The sequence below is a fragment of the Pyrus communis genome, chromosome 11, assembly GCF_963583255.1.
Source record: "Pyrus communis chromosome 11, drPyrComm1.1, whole genome shotgun sequence".
NCBI classification, from domain to species: domain Eukaryota; kingdom Viridiplantae; phylum Streptophyta; class Magnoliopsida; order Rosales; family Rosaceae; genus Pyrus; species Pyrus communis.
In genome coordinates, this window is record NC_084813.1 from 7162741 (window position 1) to 7182436 (window position 19696).

A 19696-nucleotide genomic window follows, 5' to 3' on the forward strand; every position below is an offset into this window, starting at 1 on the left:
ATTCCATTTAGCTTGTCCAAACTAGTATACTAGACCAAGAACTTTAAGTCTCGGGAGTAATCCGGATTCATGAGATGGAAATGATTTGAGACAGCGATCAAGTATGGATTCATTGTTGTGCCATGTCTTCTTTTTCTATGGAAGTGAATCCTACGAATCGAGTGATCTGTCGTGCTCCAAGCCAAGAAAAATTGATTGGCTATCCGCCAGTGTACCAAACTGTCCAACAAGGGCGTCCAAACCGTTCAACAAGGGCGGCACACCTTCCAGGGATGTTGACTCGATGTCCGTTAAGTATGTTTATCCTTGCAGACATGTTTGCAGCTGATATATGATCTCGTCACTTTAGCTAGATCAAAGGAATACGTCTGAAGCAACATTCTGAAAGCTATAATTCATCGTACTTGCTTATCACACTTGTGCGGTATGAGGATCGAGATGAGACATAGTGGGCAACGTCCACGCAAATTTATGTTGTTATCCAAGAACGTTGACGTTCTTATCTCTCCCTAACGGCGAAAAAACTGTTTTATTAAATTGACAAGTCGCAAATAAGCGGTAAAGAGATCACGTGCAAGGGCTCGAAGAGAGCTAGTGTGATGGAGAATCATAATCGACAAAGATTCACATCTTTCGTTGTGGACCCATATTGGTACGTTGCAGCGATGCAACTTGGCACATGGAATGCACACCCAAATGCGTAAATACAAAAATTGTCAGATTTGTACCCAGGAACCAACTATAACATCATATAGGTTAGGTGGCAATAGGCCTTAAGACGGACCAACATAACTGCGTACAAGATTGCATAGCCCTAGGCAGAAGCTGAACACTTGGTACATTCACCAAAATCCAGGCAATCATTTAATTTGTGTTTTATGATCGCTAGGCGAGGCTATTTGGGGTGAACATAGGAATTCGATGTTCAATTATAAACCCAAAATACATGAATTACTTTATCGAAAACTGTCGATATAAACTCTCCAGCATTATCCAGTTTCTTGAACCTTAAGGGATAATAGGGTGGTGAACCCTTAATTGGCCAGGAGGTTTAGCAGCAATGTCAGTGGACAAACATGTGACCAGTTTGTTGATTCATCAACCACAACCATAAGTATTTATATGGTCTGCATTTTGGTTGGATTAGTCCACATATATTCCCTTGAATCCACTGTGAAAAAGGGTGATTTCGTATCTTTGCGAGAAATGATATAGAAAATCAATTTCCCTAATGAGCAGGCTTGGCAAAGTATGCTTTTAGGCACAAGATCCTTACTTTGGGTAAGGAGATATGTCGTAGCATCATTGTTCGACCTAAGTATCCCAAATGGTCATGCCAAAGCAAGTAAACTGCTCAATCACCCAGCTTCAGGCCAGTTTCAGGCCAGCTACATGTGGCATGTGCCCCAATTGGGAGATAGCCCATTGGCCCCAAATCAAAGCTTCAGGCTCATTTTTGGAGGTGGTGCAAAGATATTTCACTCTATTTTCTTCAGTGGTTTCATTCATGATCATTGTCATCTCAAATATCCTTTAAAAAACTCAACGACAGGGAGAATTTAAGGTCCCTTAAATGGTGATGCAGTACCATTCATACAACGAGGAGTGTGCCAATGCTCTTAATCAGGTTGGATAAACCTGAAGTCGTTATTAGAGATGTGATTTAGGTGTAAAGTTAATGTGTGTAGTATCGTATTCATCTAGACAACTAACTTTCCCACATTCCTACCTAATCATGTGTTTAATTGAATTTGGTCACATGTAGACAAGAAACATGATTCAATTAACTCGTATTCAAGGACTATATCAATAAGATTATCCGTAAGTACAACAAACACCAAACGTGAATCCAAGAACATGGAAAAATGTTCACAAAGTAAACCAAAGTTACTAGGGTGGATTCGGCCAACAAAGCCATCCATGTCAAAATACTGTTTTTCCAACGATGTTTGGTGGAACAAAATTAGTCCCACATTTTGATTATTAGAATGGTACTCCTTAACATTGGTAGGGGCACGAACATGTGCGTAATCAATGATCTATTCCATCAAGACAAAAGTAGATTCTACAGGGTTAAGGTTCAGGAATATTATCCTTTATTCTTAGAGTTTTAGGTCTTAGGTGCCAAGGATCATGCTTCGGGCATGATGCCACACCTTGGAAGGCCTTGAGTCTACCATATGTTGTAATAAGAAACACAAAACACGACACAGTTGTTTGTCGTATGCTTATTCGAGTTGTGGTACTTACAATACGTTTTGCCCTTCAGCTTTTCGACCTTTGGAATGTTATGTCCTGGCCGAAGTTTGATGATCTTTGCCAGTAACAACTGGTCGAAAATTGCATCGGCCTTGGTGATATTAAAGGTGTAAACTTTTGATGTTTTCATTGTCTCTTCAAAGGCTGAACGGGTTTTGGACTCCTTAGAATTAATTTGAGCCAAAGTCTTGCATACGTATGGTTTATCTATCACTATCTCGACCGCGTCCACACTAGCGTATTGGGAATCCTCGCCTTCGGCTGATGCATAGCTGACCATGGGACTCTTATAAATCGTTTCCGAGGATGGGGACTTCAAGATCTTTTCTTCTTGGAGCAACTAATCCTATTGCTCGACGTGCTGGGCCAGTTCGTACATATCTCAGAAGTTTGCCCCTAAGAATTTCTTTTTATATTCCACATCCATGCCGTTCAAAATGATTCTATCGAATTCAACTTCAGGGAGAGGTACTCGGCACCAATTTTTGGCCAACTTAAACCTCGTTAAGTATTTTATTGGTGACTCGTTAGATGTTTGAGCCATCCTAACCAATGATGAAACTGGCATTTCCATCCCCGGCCGGTAGAATTGTTCATGGAATTTTTCGATCAGTTCCTCCCAACTTTGGATGGAATTGGGTGGGAGGTTGATATACCAAGAAAATGTCGATCCTATTAGCGAGAAGTTGAATAGTTGCAGTTTATGAAAGTCGCTATTAACATCTCCGCATTGTGCAATGAACCGAGCCATTTATTCTAACAAAGACAGGGACAATTTGCTAGCAAAAAGACTGAAGTCTGGGATTTTGAAACTTTTAGGATATTCGAACTTCTCTACATAAGCTGGGTATGGATGGATGAACTTTAGGAACTTCGGCCCCTTTTTCAAGGCCGAATCGATCATTCTTTGGACCTTGATCACATCGACAGATGTTGTTTCTTCTCTCTGATTCGACCTGTAGCGTTAATACCGGATTACCCTTAAGTGGAAGTTGTTGGGAACGATCGGTGGGTCCACCGTCATAAACTTTACTAACCAACAGTTCAAGCATTTTGTTGTGTACCTCACCATTACTGCGTATTACTTCAAGTATATTTCTTACTTCTCGACTGAAAATTTGAGATTGTTTTTCGAGTCTTCTCTAAAGAAAAGATCTAGTCGGCGGATCAGAACCTTCACCACCATCCTCATTGCAATCTTCTATTATTCCTTTGACAAAAATTGCTTTTGTCGCTCTAGAGGTGATCTTCGCATCACGAGCACGTCTGCCGAGACTAACTTCATTTTCTCGGCATGTCATACTCGTGGCTTCAGGTGTGATGGCAGCAGAAGGATTCATGATATGGGTTTTGGACCATAGGTGGAAGGTTAGTCGCTGATTTACCCATCCCTCTTTTCTTTTTTACCGACCATGTCTCAATGGTCATGAACTTCGTAGCTTCAGCAATGGGTCCCACTGGGCATGCCAAAATGTTGATCCTAAAATCTACCAAGTCTACGTGGCGCGCATGCTTAATAATTAATAAGCTAACTACGTCCTTCAGCTGTGAGCGGGGCGTGCCAACTCGTCGGCCGAGCTCAGCCAGGGAGTAAAATATGTTGATGTGGCGTTGGGTGCGCTGTTGACTTCGTGATCTTGCGACTGCGGCTGAGGAAGGAGCACGTCTCGGCCTTCGGGTTCTAGAGCTTGAAGACAAGGCTACTAGTTCTGCGAAGTTCAATATCAAATTCGACTTTCAATGTGCCGAATGTAGTAACCTGTAACACCTCACTTCGCCGATAAGGCTAATGAGATGACCTCTACCAATAAGGATTTGAAAATCCTTCTCGATTGAGACTTGGATAGATAACCAGTCGGCCTCGACACAATGCTGTTTATCCAAACTGAAAATGCTCCGCAATCGGCTAATTCTACGGAAACAGTGCTCTTTATCCAAACTGAAGATGTCCCCGGTTGCCTTCATAGTGCTGTTTATCCAAATTGAAGATGTGTTGGAGAAAAAAGAAAATAAAAATCTCAAGGTTGTTTGAGAGGTTTCGGGTAGAACGAGAGTTTGCGCAGGGCAGTTTGTGTATTGAATTGAAGGGCTTAGAATGATGCACCTCCTTCTTATTTATAGTAGCCAATCTTGTCATGGCCGAACCAGAATTATACTCGAATTAGGATTTTTTATCCTAATCTAAGCAGGTCTCGACCAATCCTACCTCCATTAGAACTTTGAACCACACTCTTTATCTGGCCACATTCACTTCTCAAGTCTGAACATCCTCATTCCATTAAGACTCTTTATTATACTAGGACTCGACTCATTCGCTTCTACCCAGATCAATCCTTCTTGCAATAGGACTCGGCCGACCTGACTGGGCGGCTTATGACCACTGGACGGCCCATAGTATTTTTTGGAAGAGCTTTAGACCGAATATAAACCTAAGCTCGGCCTAATAATATTATTTTGGGCCCAAACAAAAGTTTACAAACCATTTAATTCCAGACAAAATACTAACGGGAGAAGGACCCCAAACATCAGAGTGTCTAAGATCAAAAGGGAATAATCTTTTATTCGTACTAGGAGGAAATGAAGTGCGATGACTCTTCGCGAGAATACATACTTCACAATGTAAGTCTGATTCTTTTATTTCATGAAATAAACTAGCCAAACAAAGCATGTCCTAACTGATGATGCAATAACCTAACTTCTTGCAAATTATTGGTATGTTCGTACCTAAACGGTTTTGGCCTGAAGCTATCACCTATGCCTATATATGATTAGCCGTATGCCATCCCGAGTTGTGGAATTTCATACACCTCTCCAAGTGTTGACAGAATTTGCTCCTATAGTATCAACCAATACTCTTACCCCTCATGTATTTGGGTGTGTAGCCTATGTTCATATTCACAAGATTCATCGTAATAAGTTGGATCCAGGTGCTCACCGGTGTGTTTTTCTGGGATTTGCTCCTTAACATAAAGGGTATAAGTGCTACCACCCTGAAACTCACCATATGTATATGACCATGGATGTTACTTTTTCTGAATCCGAGTTATTTTATGCTTCAATTCCATCACCTTCCGATCACCAAGGGGAGAATACTAGTGGTGATCTTGGATGATTTGAAGTGCACACAAAAAGTGCACTTCAAATCATCCTTGTTTTCCCGAGTGAATGGCCAAGAATTGGCTGATGGTGATGGATTAAAGGGTCGGCTACCTGAAGGTGACCGTGGCACCATAGCCATGGGAGGGGCTCCTTCTTGGTTCCCAACGCCACTACTTCTCATCATGGTTGCATGGTGTTGTGCTTCCCACCTAACAACTGAGAACGCCTCCTCCACAGATGCTAGAGGTTGAATTCTCAAAATATCACTACGCACTTTGTCAAAAATATCATCAACGCCACTACTTCTCATCTGACACCAAATTGAATTTACGGCTTAATTCCCATGTATTCCATATTCTGAATATAAATGTATAATAAAATCCTTATTCCCCAAGGAACAATAAAGGACACAAACAAACCTTTCGTAATAAAGGACTCTAATAATTACACAATATTTACATTCCTTTCTTATTTACATTCCCTTTTTCTACATATTGATTCAGGCCAATAATATTGCTGCGAGCAAAGATTGTACCTACAAACAAGATTAACCAAAGTACAGGTTTCAGACTCAAAAAAGTGGAGACGACACGCATACTTTTTTGTGAGTAAATGTTAAGAGAAATTCATTATAAAGAAACTGAAAGCCACTAATTTTCTTGCACAATTTAGGGGTTGAAAAGTTTGTTGGCCTAGCGCTAGTTAGGAAATTACATGGCAATGCTCACGGAAGCAAATTTCAACAGAGGAGAATTTTATAAGGGCACTTCACCAAGAAACATAGAAGAAACTAAAGAACCAATATTTCCACAAATATGTTGAAAGAAAAGAGGGTTCACGTGTCAAGATAACAGTTAGGAAACAAAAAGTAGAGAGATTTCGTGGAAATATAGGGATATATGATACCATCCAGATCCATAATAATCCGACCCAGAAATACATATTTTAAAGTCTACGAATGAAACTTGTCTTTTCTTCTGATATACGACCATAGCAGGATTTCCCAAAATCAGTGATGAAGATTATATGCATTGCATGCAACTGATGGGTTATTATGCACATTTGTATCATCTAAAAAAGTACCAACAACATGCAACTGTTCGAGAAATCTAACATGCAAAAAAATTGGTTTCGTGCATCATTTGTATTATCTATCTAATAGAGATGTAAATCATATGTTTGGTGGGTATTACTTACAAGTGAAGAGAAATATCATTATACCGTAATATTAAATGGATGAACTTTTTTTTATTTTTGCAAGTGAAGAAAACAATGGGCAATATTAGGTTTATTGAAAATTTCACCAAATTGTGTTGCTCACTTTACAAATACAATTTTCATATATCTTGATGCGAAAAGAAAAAAACGAAAACATCTAATTCCTTTAATTTCAAATAACCTGAAACTTCTCTCGATAAAACATTAAATCTCAAACGAAACCCTATTTGCAAATTTACTTGTTGATACCAGAACTCAATTCACAACATGAATCCCAAAAAGTCTATCTGGAAGTCAAGTGTGAATTGTTGGGTCTTCTGATTAAAGTGACATTAAAGTTTCTGGTCAGCCCGACTAACACAACGTACACGTACAGGCATTGAAATAATTCATTCCACATATCATCTTGTTTATAAAACACTTACCTAATTCCTCTCCCAAACAGAAGTTATCCTTTCATTTTTCAGTATTCCTGCAAGCCATGGGGAACATGTTCTCAGTCTCCATACCTTGCGATCACACGGCTAACTTATGCTGCTGGGGTTTCCTCAGTCAACAAGCAAACTACATCAGCAAGCTCGGAGAAAACCTTGAAGCTCTGGATCAATCTTTGCAAGAACTGACCGCTTTAAAGAATGATCTCGTGAGAAGGGTTGAGGTTTCCGAGCTTCAGACATCCATGATGCGCTTGGACCAGGTACAACTGTGGATTAAAAAGGCGGAAACTATTGAGACACGAGTCAGAGAAGTTAAAAATTGTGCAGATCGAGAAATTCAGAAATCGTGTAGCGGAGTTTACTGCTCCAAGAACTACTTTCCCAGCTACAAGTACGGAAAAAAAGTGTTTAAAATGTTGGTGGAAGTGGATGCCTTGAAAAGCAAGGGAAGCTTTGAAGAGGTGGTAACCGAAAGCTTACCGGTAGTCTATGAAATGCCTACTGAACCAACAGTGGGGATGGAGTCGACGTTTGAACAGGTCTGGAGACATGTTGAAGATGAACAGGTGGGAACAATCGGGTTATATGGAATGGGAGGGGTGGGCAAGACCACCCTCCTTACCAAAATCCATAACGAATTCGCCTTTAGTACTTCTTACCATTTTGATCTTGTGCTTTGGATCGTGGTCTCAAAAGACCACAAACTTGAAATCCTCCAAGATAAGATTGGTGAGAAGCTTGGGATTGTTAATGACAGATGGAAGCACAAAGAGCCGCATGAAAAAGCTCAACACATCTTCAAGTTCTTGAGTGAGAAGAAATTTGTGCTATTGTTGGATGATATATGGGAGCCGATTGAAATGATAAAAGTTCGTATTCCTAATCCAGCGATTCCTGATCCAGCTGACAATAAGAAGTCCAAGATAATATTCACGACTCGCTTGGAGCATATATGTAGTTGTATGGATGCCCAAATAAAGATTAAAGTCAGGTGTCTAATGCCGAACCAAGCATGGACCTTGTTTCAGGAGAAGGTGGGCAAAGAAACTCTTCAAAGTCATCCAGATATCCCCGCACTTGCGCAAATCGTGGCAAATGAGTGTGACGGTTTGCCACTTGCATCGATTACAGTTGGTCAAGCCATGACGTGCAAGAAAACACCCCACGAATGGAATCATGCAATTCGGGTTCTAAAGGAATCTGCCGCAGAGTTTTCCAGTATGGGAGACAAGGTATTTCCACTTTTAAAATTTAGTTACGATAATCTACCCAGTGAGACAATCAAAGCATGCTTCTTATATTGTGCTCTATTTCCGGAAGATTTCCGGATGAGTAAAGATGATTTATTATATTTTTGGATGTGTGAGGAGATGTTTGAAGAGTATGTTAACGTAGATGTAGCGAAAAATGAGACTTACCATATCATAGGAACGCTACTTTCTGCATGTTTGTTGGAAGAAGAAGGAAATTCTGTAAAAATGCATGACGTAATTCGTGACATGGCATTGTGGTTAGCTTGTGGTTGCGGGAAAGAAAACGAGAGTATCCTCATGCATACAGGTCTCCAGGGAACACCACATGTGAAGAAATGGAAGAACGCTAAAAGGGTGTCATTGGTTGGTAGTCATTTTAAAAGGCTAGTTGAAACACCAAAATCTCCAAATCTGTTGACCTTATTTCTTAGAGGTGGAAAGGGTCCTTTGAATATGATTGCTGATGGCTTTTTTGATCATATGCCTACTCTGCGAGTTTTGGATTTGTCTGAAAATCTGAACATAACCAAATTGCCATCTGGCGTTTCCAACCTGATTTCGTTACAACACCTAAATTTGTCAAGAACTGGTGTAAGAGAGTTGCCAATTGAATTAAGGGCTTGTGTGAGGCTAAAATATTTGGATTTGGAGCATACGGATCAGCTTGATTTTGTACCACAAAATATAATGTCAAGTTTTCCAATGCTAAAAGTTTTGAGGATGCTAGCATGTAGTTCGTCAGATATAATTCTTGTTGACGGTGAAGGAGCCCTGATGGAGGAAATGCAGGGTTTGGAATACCTTGAAGTTTTGACTTTGAGCGTACGGAGTAGCTCTTTTTTGCAAAAATTGATCATATACCACAAATTGGTGACCCGCATTCGGACTCTGCAGCTCTCGGATGGCAAGAACGAAGCAAGCTTTCTAGACATATCGTCTTTGGTGGATATGAAACATCTTGATACCCTTTATATTCGGGATACTCCTAATTGGAAACAATTGGAAGTTCATTGGGCAGGACGAGCACCTAACGATCCCTGGGATTTAATGATGATAAAACAAAATTGCTTCCTTTGCCTTCAGTTCATAGAAGTATCACGATGCCCAAATCTCACGGACATAACTTGGCTCCTTTTTGCTCCAAATCTCAGCCATTTACGTGTAGATGCCTGCAATGATATTGAGAAAATAATCGATTTGGAAAGACTGGGTGGAGTTGGAAATGTGGTACAAGAACTGAACCCTTTTGGAAAACTTACCAGTCTGATTTTGAGTATGCTTCCACGGCTGAGTAGCATACAGGATAGTCCCCTACCCTTTCCATACCTGAAAGAAATCAAGGTAGTTGCATGTCCAGTGCTGAGAAAACTTCCACTCAACTCCACAAGTGCTCAGAGTGGGAGCAATATTGTAATCAGAGGACATCAGGCATGGTGGTCTTTCTTAGAGTGGGAGGACGAAGATGCTCGAAATGTCTTTCTTCCCTGCTTCAGACGCGGTTAATTAAGCTCAAAATATTGTGCTGTTGTTTGGATGTTCAAAACCTCGAAATTCCATGTTCTGTGATTCTTTTAGTTCACTTTACGCTCCTATATATTTTGAGCTTTGTGTATATTGTTATTGTAGAACCTCACATTTGGCTCTAAGAAAATCATGTATCCTACTACTTTTATACAATTCACAGCAGACTCTCCGGTCACCATTGTCGGCCAAGTGATGTAGAATGCTTCAGTCCTCTTTAAGTGGCAGCTTCTTCAGCGCTGGACATTCTTCTCCCAAGATTTCGGCATCTTGTACAAACTGAAGGCCAAGGAAGCACGCGTGATTCGTCATCATTGACATCCGAGGATCTTTACGTGCTCGTTCTGCACAATAAATTTCAAATTCGTCCAAATTAGGATATTCCACAATATGAAGGATATGAACATGTTTCATATTCTTCAGAGATGATATATCCACAACATTTGATTGATTCTTTCCGTGCTAGAGGTGGAGAGTTCGAGTGCAGGTAATCAAAAGCATAAAGACAGAAATTCGCCGGGAGCTTTACCAGCGACAGTTCCAAAGAGACGAACATGGAATACCTGTTACAAATAGCATGGCTACTGGCCTACCGATGAATATTCTGATGTTCATCAAATCTAAAAATAAGTCTGTATTTCTTTTACTGTTTCTGCGTGCAAAGATTAAGACCTCTTGTGAGAACCAAGAACACAAATAGCCAAAGGAGAATTTTCTGAGGTTATCTGCACTTGAAAATAAGATTTGACATAGTTCACACTAGCCAAACTAATTTTTGCTAGTTACATTCATGTGAGTGCCATACCGTATCTTGTAAACTGAAAATATGTCTTTACAATAACAATGTGCATAAAATTCGGAAGATAACGGCTAAAATCCCTACACAACAGAGATACGGAAAATCAAGATACTTAAAATCTGGCGTTGTAGGCTGTTGGGTATGAAACATCTCCTCTTTACTAGACTACGGGTCGCAATCGAAGTCAATCCCACACTCATTTAACAAAAGGAAGGTGTTAGAGGAAATTACAAGAAGCTTCTTGTATCTATAGATAACTAATCTATTCCCTTACACATGTCATACTAAACTGGAGTAGCACTCCACTTTGTTTGATGAGCCATGTAGAAGAGGCATATCTTCAATCCAATCAGCATAGATGCGACTCAATTTCTCAAGTTCATTCCACTCTAAGTTGCACTGCGTACTCTGACCTTGTTTGTAAGCAGTCGCAATCCCCATCCTACGATTTGATGCATTGTTGCCCCTCATATAAGTCGTTAAACTGTTAGCCTGCACACTTCCACATTCTGGTGTAGTATAGCCACAAAGCTTCCTTAGTTCTGCAAAATTAACAACAATGCATCTCAAAATTTGTTCTTTTAAAATCATTGCACATCCGTCAATAGTGAGCAATTCTTGAATCATGATCGGTTCTACAGGGTCATCAACTCCTCTCATTTATCCTTGGAGATGGCTACTGAAGATTTGTACCACACTTTGAATCAATCAAATTGGAAAAGGTCTGGACTTTTTTGCTTTCTTTCATACTTGGAGAAGCCTGGCCCCTTTCAAAATAGTAACTGAGGAAATTGCAATCAGTGATTCAGCATTATGCAATCTAAATACCTAGTTCAGTAGATGAACGTCCCGGGTGCCTCTTCTAACGTTCAAGTCCTCCACCAGTCCAACCTATTGGCATGATTCAATACCTTCCTAACAGAAAAAGCTCTAAAGGTCGAGTGTGGTTTCTGAATTTTCTGATACTGAACCAATTGGGTTTTACTTATGACAACTTTTACGAGTCTAGAGCACATGAGAAATCAACCGATACTCTAACAAAGAGTAGACCATCTAAACATTCATACGATCAACACACACGTACACGCAAAAGGAAAAATTAGCAAAGCTATGCAATGCAGGTATCCTATCGAAAATTGTAATCTACATTGAACCCGACAAAATCATCATTTGAACATATTAAACTAAGTATTGTCAAAATCCATACCCATAGACTTCTTGCAGTCAAATTGAGCAGAACCACCAGCAGTTGAAATGCTTTTGAACGAACTATCTCTGATATTTTCAGGACTGACATGACGAAAGCGGCATTTGTCTCCGTAACTGCATGTTCCCCATCTAAAGAACGACCTGCATATTCTCACTCCATTAGAACTTCCATGATCACCATTCCAAGTCCTCCTGACCAAGTTTCCCTTCTCAGTTTCCATTCCTTGCGCATCACGCAAAGTCCTGCGGAGATCACTGGTGCCATGAGCAAAGGAACATCTCTGCCCAGAAAAGCAACAGCCCATTTGGAATTTACGGCACAGTTGGGTCTTGTAATAGCTAGGCAACATTTTGTTCTGTCCTGAGGCCGCATTCGAGTTCGATACAGCTTCCGAAGTTCTGGGTTTCTTGAAAGCTTGGGAGTTGATGTCAGATTGAGCTTTGATTTCTTTCTCCTCAGTAGGAATTTGATGTTTCATCTGACGCCCGCTGTCACCGGATTCAAGATATTGAGCAAAAAATTGGGGAGTAGGTAATGGAGTACTCATGTTGGTATGCAACTTGACCAAGTTGCACTCCAACTGTTTGATGAAACGCCAAAGAACTCAGAAGAAAATTATGATGGGGAAATGGTTGGAGCTGAAATTTACGAAAAACCCAGATGCTGTATCAGAAGAAATTTGTGAGTGTCGGTGAAGAAATGAGACGCATTGTGATTGAACATTGAAAAAAAAATTGCAATGAATGCATCAGAATCCAGACGAACAAGAAAACCCAGATGTAAATTTGAGAATTTAGTGAGATGGGGAGGTGCCAGATTGAATATTTTAAGTAAAATCTCGGATTATGATTCGAGTGAGGAACATTTCGCGCATCAGCTCGGCTAGTTTCTACACTCTGAAGAGTAGGTGGGTGGTTGGTTACAGTTTTTACGTTACTATGGTGACCATTAGAGAGAGATTTTTTAACTCCAAGTGAGTACCATTAATTAAGCCTTCTATAATTTACTTGTTGTAATGAATGAGAATATTTTTAATTCCCACTAATTTCAGTGTTTTATATTTGGTGCTTGAAATGATTAGAATGTTGGAGACGTAAAAATTAGAATAGTGGTTTTATTATTGTTTCGTAAAGAGCTTTAAATAGTTAAAATCGTTAAGTGAATGATATTTTAACCAAATTTAGTAAAATGAGGACTGGCTATAACATTTATATGCATTTAATATAATTATTATTTTGACAGTTTGATCCAATAAGATAATATGATCAGAAATAATTGATAAAATTGTTTAACGACTAAGATTGTTGTGATAACTTAATATTTTTTGTGTTTCATTTCATGACTTAAATGATTTGAAAAATGTGTTTGAGCACGTTCCCATTTTTCGAATTACTAACATAACATACAAGGTGTGCAAATCTCGAGATGGTGGGCACCAGTACGATGCTAGTTAAAGACACTATGACCCTCAAGTTAGTAATATTAAGGAGATAGAGCGATGTATAAGGCTATCATGCGTAGCTTAGGCTTTCTTACTAATCGTTTTTTTTTTTATATATTTGGATAGAGAAATGATCAAGTATCGTTATGTCATCATTATGTTGTCGATATATGATAAATATGTCGTCGTTATTAAAACTTTATTATTTCTAAAACCAAATGTAGATTATTCCAGCTAATTGCCAAAAAAATTTGTTGCAATTTTGCTTCCTTCAAGTGTGCATCGCAAAACTCAACCTAGTAGTCCACCCATACTAAGCCTAGTAGTACTAAGTCGCATATATTACTCTACTAAAAGACTCTAAGCCAAAATCTAGTAGAAGAAAAGAAATGAACTTCACAATAAGTCTTTGATAACGTTACAATTTAGAGAAATATGAACTCAAAACGTTAGAAAAATATCCTCTCGCCTTTGAGAAAATTCTGGCAGAGAGGGCACTTGATCGGTCAAGGTGGAATAAATGGTAGGTAAAGCTGCACCACGTCACCAATACCTAAGCCCTTACTTGGGACCTACGGCACGAATCAGTTGCACGTTAAAAATACTAAGCCGATTGTTTCATGTAGAGCTTGGGTAAATATGTTACGAAAGGCTAACTCTGTAACAACCATTCTCTCAAAGAAAATCAGAATTTTACCAACAAAGAAAAAGAGAACAAATTTACTCTATCTTTCAGTACATTGGTAATCAACCAATCGTCTACTGAAGTTTCTTAATCCCAGGAAACGAGGGGAGAACCGCAACGAGAGCATCACCATATCCAACGGGATCTGTTAAGAAAAAGAGACGATTACATGATAACGTGATACCAGTAGCATCAACAGAACCCGGCATGAAAAGAACTTAAGTGTATACAAACTTACCACCATCTTCTCGTAGTATCCTGATGACCTCCCCAGCTACATCAGACTTCAAAAGAAAAAACAAATAACTCAAAACTATGTTAGGAGATAAAGGACAACAGCTGGGAGGGGAAGAGAAGATCGAACACCCTTCGTCTCTCATCTGACACATACCTCAATTGGGAGCTCCCCGCCAAGCTGTTCTATGTAGCAAATCACTTGTCCCTCCTTCACTATTTGCTTCTGTTGTGTAAAAATGAAAGATAAGTCACTTAAAAGACTACGCATTTTGTCAATGATATGATAAAGTGAGCATATCGGTTGTAGCCAAGTATTGCCATTACTGCCTTTAAGAAAGCAGGAAATCAAAATTCCACCACTATTTCCATCAAAATTAACAAATCATTGTGAAAAGATTACCTCTTTACACGATGGCGGAGCACGCTTGCCCTTTATGGTTCGAGATCTCCTAAACAACCCCACCTGCACCATTGGTTATTTTAGTATCCAGATTTAATAAAATGATAAAGTGCGTGTAGTTTGGCTTCTTACTCGTGGAGAATGAATTAACACCAAGCCATCATCTGCAGCTCTATCTAGCAATGTCTGGATACTCCTTGAAGACGATTCCTGTCTAGTGATAGCTACAGATTGTGTAGGAACAGCACCATTCCAATCAAGTGCTTTAGCATTTTCACTCGCACTAACAGGAGCAGGACTTGGGGGAGGTGGTGTCCTAATTTTTTCAGTCAACTTCCTCACCACATTTAACCGAAATCCACCGATCTGATTATGTGGTTAGAATGTGTGAATTAATAATAAACTGGATGGAAGATCAACAGCAACATCCCATACTAATAGGAAGCATAAAGAAAAAGGAGAGTGGTTCGGAATGGAAAACTTATTCTTAAGTTGCAAGATTATCTCCAATTCATATAAATTATGAAGTTGGAATAGAGAAAAGGTCTTGCTTACTTTTAATTTGACCTCTGCAACTGTAGTTGTATCACATATTGCTGTGAGCAAAGATTGTACCTACAAACAAGATTAACCAAAGTACAGGTTTAAAACGCAAAAAAGTGGTGACGACGTGCATGCTTTTTTGTGAGTAAATGTTAAGAGAAAATTCTGTAATTTCATTATAAAGAAAATGAAAGCCACAAATTTTCTTCCATGATTTAGGAGATGAAAAGTTTGTTGGCCTAGTGATAGTTAGAAAATTGTATGGTGGCTCACGAAAGTAAAATTTCAACAGAAGAGAGTTTTATGACGAAACTTCACAAGAAACATAGTAGAAACTAGAGAATCAATATTTCCACAAATATGAAGTTGAAAGAAAAGAGGGTTCACGTGTTAAGATAGTCGTTAGGAACCAAAAAGTAGAGAGGTTTCGTGAAAATATAGGAACGACGTACTTTTAAAGTCTACGAATGAAACTTGTCTTTTCTTTCTCATATTTAAGTACTAGAAAGCATTATTTTCCGATATACCAATAACCTATTTTCTCCCCTTTTTCCCAAAATCAGTGATGAAGATTAAATGCATGCAACTGGTGGGTTATAGTACCAATAACCTATTTTCTCCCCTTTTTTCAACACAAACTAAAAAAGTAAACTTGTCCATCAAAATGCAACTGTTGGAGAAATCTAACATGCAAAAAACCTTCAGAGGCTGTATGAGATACAAAGTAAATTTGAAGTGTAGGGATGTGATCTTCACATAGGTGATTATAATAATTTCAGGACAACCTAGAAACAGAGAACTCGGAGGTTAACGCGGTGGATCAAAAGGTTCAAGTTTAAAACCGAGATGATACCCAGAGAAGAAGGATTTTACATTTTCTCTTCCTGTTTGTCTTACCATTTGAGACATGGAAAGAATAACAATGAAATAATAGTTCTTGGATCATTATTCCTCCCAAGATAAAAATCTAAGAAACAACCATGCCTACATTCAAAACTGCACTATCTATAAAGATCTGTCGGTGGGAGATATGGGGCATAGAATAAGTGTCGCAAATTATTTGTGAACTGACCTCATCAAAATTTTGAATGAGCTGGTTTGTCGGACCAGAATCTCCTCTCTCTTCAGAAACCTCTTCTAAACTTTTAGCAGCTATTACACCATCAACAAATGCATGGTGTTATGAATAGATTGTACGTCACAGGAACAGATATTATCATGTCGATACAATAGAGTGTAAATTTTCTTTGAGTTTCTACAGGCTCATACTTCAAAAATGTCATATTCAGTTAGATATTCATTCCATAAACTTATCTGTACTAAGAAAATGGCATACTCAGTTACTATGCTAATGGACAGAATCTAAAGTTTCACAGCTCAAGATCAGAGGGAAAAAATAAAGAATGATAGGGAAATTATGACGGAGCAAAAAATAGAAAGAAAAGATTAAAAAGTCTAACATTTACAAATCAGTCAAACTTACAATATTTGTCGAATGATACACAATACTAAACAAAAACTGCATAAGTTTTGGCCGTGCAAATCCCAAGATAATGTCTACCCAAAGTTTTGGTCATAGATTACTGGATATATAAAAATGACCAATATGACTTAATCACATCAACATTGAATTGAAGAACGTAATAGGAATACAAGATCGTAAAATCCCATACCGTACCTATACAACGTAACTTAAGAACAATGGATTATATATCTTTAAAAACTGTTTGGTAAAGTGGATAGAATTGCACTTGTAAATCTATCCAGACTCTCAAATACTCAATTTCCATGTCATTTTCACTTCAGTATGAGCTACCAACACAAATTTTATTAAGCTTAAAAGAAACAGGGATTCTCATGTAATGGCATGTATATATTTATGCACATGCATCGGTTATTGAGAAGTAATTTGTGATTGAATAAACATCAAATAAACTTGATGTTTCAAGTACTGCTGCTAAGCAAATTCCAGATTTGAAGTATAATTACTGGGGGACGAAAAGAAAACAATTTACATCAACAAAATGAACTTACACAGGATTTCTAACGATGGAACGCTGCGCGCATGTAATACTTTCTCTGACTGTCTTGATATCGATAAACATGAGTATAATTGTGGTTTTCTCCCTGTCCAAGTTATTATGCCATATGACTGTAAGACCCCAACTCGTGCCCTACTGAAGTTCAAGTTTGTAATTTTAGCATTCAATGTCCCTAGGCTACCTGCCACACAAATGATATCACAATTTACTAAAACTATACCCCAACAAGAAGAAAATCCTTCACCTTTATTTCATTTTCATTCGGAATGTAAACAAATCATGCAAGGAACACACAAGCTTGATATGAGGAATGACAAAATCCACCACAAATGAAGTATCCAATAAAGACCCTCAAATTAAATTTGAAACAGAATCTGTTCATACACTACACTTGAAACATATATGACTCAAGTAAGCAGCTCTTCACCTTTTCTATCGTCCTATATCATTTACCAATCACCACAAGAAACCAGACCCAATTGAATTCGGAATTAGATTCACAGGAAAAGTGATTACAATGCATCAAACGAGCACTAATCACTGTTGCATTAACATGGTTAACCATTTCCATGGATATAACCAGAAAAATCCCAATCCCCCCAATTTCTAACAGCATCCATAGATTATATCACCAAAACCCCACATCCCCAAAAGCAAAAACAACCAATATAAACATTGAAATCATAAATTTTTCAAGGGTTCTGTGTGTGTGGAAGAGAGAGAAAGGGAAGAGACAGAGACTCACTGGAAGCCATGAAGATGGAGGAGCCTGAAGAGGGGGCGGTGCAGAAAATGGTTGGCAGGTTTCAGAAACTTCACAGAAAAAAAAACCCAAATGAAATGTCGGTGAAAACTCAGCAGAAATCAGAGAGAAGGATGCAGAAAGAGAGAGTTCAGACTTTGAGATGAGAGCGAGACACAGTGACACACGGCCGTTAAGTTCCAAGAAATGACAAATGAATAGGAGGGACCAGTTGAGCCACTACCAAACATACAGCTGGAAACTTGGACTAGTAGTAGCTGGGTCCAACCGGCCCAAGCCCAAACCTTGTTTTTCCTCAACACATTTTGCCTTTCTATTTCTTAATTTTTATCTCTAGTTTTCAAATATGGATGTGTTTTTCAACAAAAAATAATAATAATAATGTATGGATATGTTTGGTGTGCCAACAAAATGATTTTTTTTTAGTGTTGGTGATTTTTAGTTTAAATTGGACTCTTTATTCTTCTTTAATTTTATTTTGATGGACCTGTTTACGAGATGTGATTTGTGTAAGAATTTAAGGTTTAATTGTTAGAGATAATTTTCTGACATTTTGATTTATGTTTCTTGATAATCATTTGATTGATTCAATCAAAACGTCCGAATTAAATGGAGTGTGCATAAATTGATTTATCATATGTTTTTTTATTTTCAAATATGTTACAAGTTTTGGAAGCCTTAACAAACTTTCAACTACTTCTAATTGGAAAGGTCTTTTACCAATCCAAGGGGCATGACTACTCTCTCTTTAATTTGCTTAGTTCTTTTTAAGATATAAAGAAATAAAAAAAATATTTTATGGACTAGATCAAATAATTTTGTTCAATATTAATAGGTATGGATTCCTCTTCATTTGTCATTTGTAAGTGGCTCAAATTTAACTCACATGAATGTCAAGTTCAATAGCTAATTATTATGATTGGGTCATTGTATGGATTAAATGATATCCAACCCCGCTTCTCTTTAAATTAGAATATCGTTCTATATGAAATACAAAACTTTAAAAGAAATGTAGTGTGAAATTTTTACAAAGTGTCTTTTTTACTAAAGACTTCTAAACATAGTGAGGATTTGAGATCAGAGTTGGGTACTGTAAATCATTGATCATCCAATGTGGGCCACTAAATTTACAACACCTGTCAAATGAAACTTTCATCCCAAACTCCTATGATTTTGCTAACCAAACACACCAATTCTTTTCTTTACTAGTATCCAAAGATCCATTTTCTCTCTCATTAAGAACACATATGTCATACTTTACCTGCAGTCCTTCTCCTTCCTTTCGAAGTCATGGTAGCTCCATCATTTCCCCATCATCCCCAAATCCATGACAATTCTATAACCTCCCCTTACTCCCCAAAGCCATCACAACTTCACTGCCTCCAAATGCAAAAAAGACCAAAGTGCATTTGGCGGGAAAAATAGTTGAGTAATACTTGGGTATTAATTTATGCTACTCAATTTGTTGGCCATCCTAAGTCGCCCACTAAGTTGATAACACTTGTCAAATGAAACTCTCATCCCAAACTCATGTGATGTTGCTAACTAAACACACAAATTCTTCTCTTTACTATTATCCAAACATCCATCTTCTCTCAAATGCAGAAGAGAGTAATTAAACCATTATATAATCTCTTTTATAGTTTTATTCCTTTTGAAGTCTATGCGAATACTTCTTCTTTTTAATTTAGTTTGCTTCAAACCCTCCCAGATTGACGCCTCAGGAAGAAAGGGATGAAGGTTGTTGGTGAAAGTTACCAATGTCTCATGTCTATTTGTGTTCTTGGTG

General features: G+C 38.3%; 3 protein-coding genes across 3 annotated transcripts; 1 reads left to right on the top strand and 2 right to left on the bottom strand.

The window, feature by feature from the left end:
• Window positions 1-7036: 7036 nt before the first annotated feature.
• Window positions 7037-9769, top strand: LOC137708955 (probable disease resistance protein At5g63020). The gene has a single exon (XM_068448112.1). The coding sequence runs from the start codon at window positions 7058-7060 to the stop codon at window positions 9767-9769; it is 2712 nt and encodes a 903-aa protein (XP_068304213.1). The 5' UTR covers window positions 7037-7057.
• Window positions 9770-10583: 814 nt separating this feature from the next.
• Window positions 10584-12631, bottom strand: LOC137749261 (zinc finger CCCH domain-containing protein 39-like). The gene is made up of 2 exons (XM_068489364.1): window positions 11794-12631; window positions 10584-11128 (listed from the first exon to the last, which is right to left on the bottom strand). The coding sequence occupies exons 1-2, from the start codon at window positions 12341-12343 to the stop codon at window positions 10866-10868; spliced, it is 813 nt and encodes a 270-aa protein (XP_068345465.1). The 5' UTR covers window positions 12344-12631; the 3' UTR covers window positions 10584-10865.
• Window positions 12632-13445: 814 nt separating this feature from the next.
• Window positions 13446-18064, bottom strand: LOC137708509 (uncharacterized). Its single transcript, XM_068447605.1, has 9 exons — window positions 17890-18064; window positions 17137-17325; window positions 16175-16254; window positions 15115-15174; window positions 14692-14925; window positions 14560-14622; window positions 14314-14382; window positions 14161-14206; window positions 13446-14067 (listed from the first exon to the last, which is right to left on the bottom strand). Exons 1-9 carry the CDS (start codon window positions 17897-17899, stop codon window positions 13997-13999), a joined length of 822 nt encoding a protein of 273 aa, XP_068303706.1. The 5' UTR covers window positions 17900-18064; the 3' UTR covers window positions 13446-13996.
• Between the last annotated feature and the right edge of the window lie 1632 nt (window positions 18065-19696).

Bases quoted from the DNA above. Each gene is read 5' to 3' on its own strand.
- LOC137708955 (XM_068448112.1), top strand. From the start codon at position 7,058: ATGGGGAACATGTTCTCAGTCTCCATACCTTGCGATCACACGGCTAAC.
- LOC137708509 (XM_068447605.1), bottom strand. The intron at 16,255-17,136 runs GTAAGTTCATTT...ATGGTGTAATAG, and splicing joins TCCATCGTTAGAAATCCTGT to CTGCTAAAAGTTTAGAAGAG. The intron at 14,068-14,160 runs GTAAGTTTGTAT...TTTTCTTAACAG, and splicing joins GATACTACGAGAAGATGGTG to ATCCCGTTGGATATGGTGAT.
- LOC137749261 (XM_068489364.1), bottom strand. From the start codon at position 12,343: ATGAGTACTCCATTACCTACTCCCCAATTTTTTGCTCAATATCTTGAA. The intron at 11,129-11,793 runs GTATGGATTTTG...TTAATTTTGCAG, and splicing joins TGACTGCAAGAAGTCTATGG to AACTAAGGAAGCTTTGTGGC.